Raw genomic sequence first — 3878 nt, forward strand, 5'->3', positions numbered from 1 at the left:
TATTATATACCACAACAACATTTCATGTTGGACTGAACACATTAATATGATTTATTATATACCACAACAACATTTCACGTTGGACTGTACAAATTAATGTTATTTATTAAAAACAAAGGAGGACAAAGGCACTCTTCATATAATTAATTATTCATTAATCATGTTCAATAGAAACAAAGTTTAAAAAAATCCTACGCGTTTCAGCTGCATGGCCTTCGTCCGGGAGTACAAAGAATAATACAATGACTTCTTTTGAACATCTTTTCCAATTAGCCCTAATTTGAAGAGGGAGTGGTTACACAATTAATTGGACACACCTAGAGACGCCTTCAAGACCTCTTAGCGGAACACAGGTACGCTATACGGGTAAGCAATGAAGACTACCCCATGGCAAGGCACTTCAAGTCCTTACACCATGTCAACCCTGCCTCCCTACAAGCTATGGGTATTGATCATGTTCTGACCTCTATTAGAAAAGGGGGCCGTCTTAAACAGTTAAACCAAAGGGAAAGTTTTGGGATTTACAAACTACAAGCCACTAAATACCCTGGTTTAAATGAAGATATGGATTTCTCACCCTTCCTGTAGGGTTGTGATAGGTCCATTTGCTGTCATCTAGTGGACATTTTGCTCAATTGCCCTCAGCTATGGTTAGACTGTTGTTGTTCATGTTTTGCTGTGTTCTAGTGTACTATGGAATATATTGCTTTCCTATTCTTGACACTTCTCCCAGTCATGTTTAAGATTAGAACTACCTTTCTAAGTGTTCTGATACTTCTAGCTTGGAGTTGTATTTTTTTTTGATAACATAGCTACAGTATTTCACTTTTTAATGTGTATAGTATTGCTTACTAGGTGTGTCCAATCAATTTTAACCACTCCCTCTTCAAATTAGGGCTAATTGGGAAAAGCTGTTCAAAGGAGGACATTGTGTTATTTCTTCGTACTCCCTGACGAAGGCCATGCAGCCGAAACGCGTCAGATTTTTTAAAACCTTGTTTCTATTGAACATGCCATACAAATAAAAGCATTTTAATCAATTATATGAAGAGTGCCTTGGTCCTCCTTTCTATTTTATACTGTACTCTGTATTTCACACAGTGAGTCTATGCAACCTATTATGTGTCAAGGGAAGCACATTTTTCTCCTGAACGTCTTTAGGCTTGTCATAACAAAGGTGTTGAATACTTTCTGACTCAAGACATTTCAGATTTAAATATTTCCACTTTGACATTATGAGTTATTGTGTGTAGGACAGCGACAGTAAAATCTCAATTTAATCGATTTAAAAATGTAAACAACAAAATGTGGAAAAGGTCTAGGCAGTGAATACTTTCTGAAGGCCTTGTAGCTGGTATCATGACTTTCAGCATGACAATCAACATCATAACTAAAAGTGAGAAAGAACTATCTCACAGATCCAGGAACGGTTAAATGAACACGGATATTCATGCCATGGTCCTTGGTCTGATGAACTGTGAGTTAACAACACACAGTTCTCCACTCCACCACCATTAGGCTGTCCACTCCCCCAGTACCTGCAGTAGAAACAACACAGTTAGACTGACCACTCTCTCAGAACCTAGAGTATGAACAATACAGAGCTAGACTGACCACTCTCTCAGAACCTAGAGTATGAACAATACAGTTAGACTGACCACTCTCTCAGAACCTAGAGTATGAACAATAGAGAGCTAGACTGACCACTCTCTCAGAACCTAAAGTATGAACAATACAGAGCTAGACTGACCACTCTCTCAGAACCTAGAGTATGAACAATACAGTTAGACTGACCACTCTCTCAGAACCTAGAGTATGAACAATACAGCTAGACTGACCACTCTCTCAGAACCTAAAGTATGAACAATACAGAGCTAGACTGACCACTCTCTCAGAACCTAGAGTATGAACAATGCAGAGTTAGACTGACCACTCTCTCAGAACCTAGAGTATGAACAATACAGAGCTAGACTGACCACTCTCTCAGAACCTAGAGTATGAACAATACAGAGCTAGACTGACCACTCTCTCAGAACCTAGAGTATGAACAATACAGAGTTAGACTGACCACTCTCTCAGAACCTAGAGTATGAACAATACAGTTAGACTGACCACTCTCTCAGAACCTAGAGTACGAACAATACAGTTAGACTGACCACTCTCTCAGAACCTAGAGTATGAACAACACAGTTAGACTGGCCACTCTCTCAGAACCTAGAGTATGAACAATACAGTTACACTGACCACTCTCTCAGAACCTAGAGTATGAACAATACAGTTATACTGACCACTCTCTCAGAACCTAGAGTATGAACAGAATCAGTCCTACCCCTTACACGGTGGTCAGAGTTGTTAGAGCAGTAGTCTCTTACTTTGGGGTGGTCAGTGGGTTGCCGTCCACCCATTTCCAGGTCCCCTCAGTAACAGTGTCAGTCAGACCAATCCAGAAACCCTTGTTGGGGTTGAAGAGAAACTCCTGTTGGTGAGAAAGAGCTGATATTGTCAACTACTATAGACTACATGTGTTAAATACTGGAAGATACATTACTGACCAAGGGATGTTTGATCATAACCCCCCCCCCCCGCCATATCTCTCTCTCTTTCTCTCTCACCTGTTCCTTATCCCTGTTGATGATCACCAGGTCTGCTCCTCTCTCCAGACAGTCATCTTTGCTCTCCTCCCAGGTTTTAGTCTCAGTAGACAGGAAGTACCAACTGGATTCAAACTTCTTCCAGTCTTTAGGGCAGGTTTGTTCTACAAGACGAAAACATGAATTTCCATCTTATTATTCTGCACCTATTATTTTAGAATACAAACACAAGTTGACTGCATATTAGATATGTGATGTTATGATCATTTGTTTGGTAAACTCACTCAGATTAGAGAACTTTCTCATGAGATCATTTTTCTCTTTCTGTTGCTGGTCTCTCTCTTTAGTCAGGGTGTTACTGCTGGTCTGTAGCTGGTCTCTCTCTTTAGTCAGCTTGTTGTAACTGGTCTGTAGCTGGTCTCTCTCTTTAGTCAGAAGGCTGTAACTGGTCTGTAGTTGGTCTCTCTCTTTAGTCAGAAGGCTGTAACTGGTCTGTAGCTGGTCTCTCTCTTTAGTCAGCTTGTTGTAACTGACCTGTAGCTGGTCTCTCTCTGTTGAGTCGTGATGACCAATGACTCCATCTGTAAAAGGGAAAAGTTAATCAAACATGTAACTACCACACCATTGATGATTAAGGATGATTAAGGATGATTAAGTATGCTACTTAAGTCTCAGTGACAAAATACTAAACTTACAGTAGACAGACAGGCCTATGATCCCAGTCAGAAGGAGAACAGACAGCAGCCCCAGACACACTGCAGCAACTCCAGAGGGTCTCTTCCACTACTGGAAATGTACTGAATCACAAATTATTAAAGTATGGTATTTGGTAATGTGTTTTACTGTATCATCCACGATTGGGACAAATAAATAAAATAAAATTGTATTTGTCACATGCGCCATATCCAACAGGTGTTTTAAGAAAAATACAAAAAAATGAAAATAAATAAAAGTAACAAATAATTAAAGAGCAGCAGTAAAATACCAATAGCAGGGCTTTATACAGGTGGTACCGGTACAGAGTCAGTGTGCGGGAGCACTGGTGTCAAGGTAATTGAGGTAATATGTACATGTAGGTAGAGTTATTAAAGTGACTATGCATAGATAATAAACAGAGTAGCAGCAGGGTAAAAGAGGGGGGGACAATGCAAATAGTCTGGGTAGCCATTTGATTAGATGTTCAGGAGTCTTATGGCTTGGGGGTAGAAACTGTTTATAAGCCTCTAGGACCTAGACTTAGGCACTCTGGTACTGCTTGCCATGTGATAGCAGAGAGAACAGTCTATG

The 3878-nt window shown here is 40.1% G+C and overlaps 1 protein-coding gene across 1 annotated transcript; it reads right to left on the reverse strand.

The window, feature by feature from the left end:
• Window positions 1–1302: 1302 nt before the first annotated feature.
• LOC115186361 (C-type lectin domain family 4 member E-like) lies at window positions 1303–2976 on the reverse strand. The gene is made up of 4 exons (XM_029746026.1): window positions 2876–2976; window positions 2613–2755; window positions 2373–2476; window positions 1303–1538 (listed from the first exon to the last, which is right to left on the reverse strand). Exons 1-4 carry the CDS (start codon window positions 2895–2897, stop codon window positions 1391–1393), a joined length of 417 nt encoding a protein of 138 aa, XP_029601886.1. The 5' UTR covers window positions 2898–2976; the 3' UTR covers window positions 1303–1390.
• Window positions 2977–3878: the final 902 nt, after the last annotated feature.

The sequence above is a fragment of the Salmo trutta genome, unplaced genomic scaffold (genome assembly GCF_901001165.1).
Source record: "Salmo trutta unplaced genomic scaffold, fSalTru1.1, whole genome shotgun sequence".
In the NCBI taxonomy this organism is placed as follows: Eukaryota; Metazoa; Chordata; class Actinopteri; order Salmoniformes; family Salmonidae; genus Salmo; species Salmo trutta.

What these genes read in the sequence shown, in the direction of transcription:
- LOC115186361 (XM_029746026.1), bottom strand. Translation starts at nt 2,897, where the DNA reads ATGAGAAAGTTCTCTAATCTGA. An exon ending in TCAACAGGGATAAGGAACAG is followed by an intron (nt 2,477 to 2,612) that starts GTGAGAGAGAAA and finishes TCTCACCAACAG; the next exon opens with GAGTTTCTCTTCAACCCCAA. An exon ending in AACCCACTGACCACCCCAAA is followed by an intron (nt 1,539 to 2,372) that starts GTAAGAGACTAC and finishes TTTCTACTGCAG; the next exon opens with GTACTGGGGGAGTGGACAGC.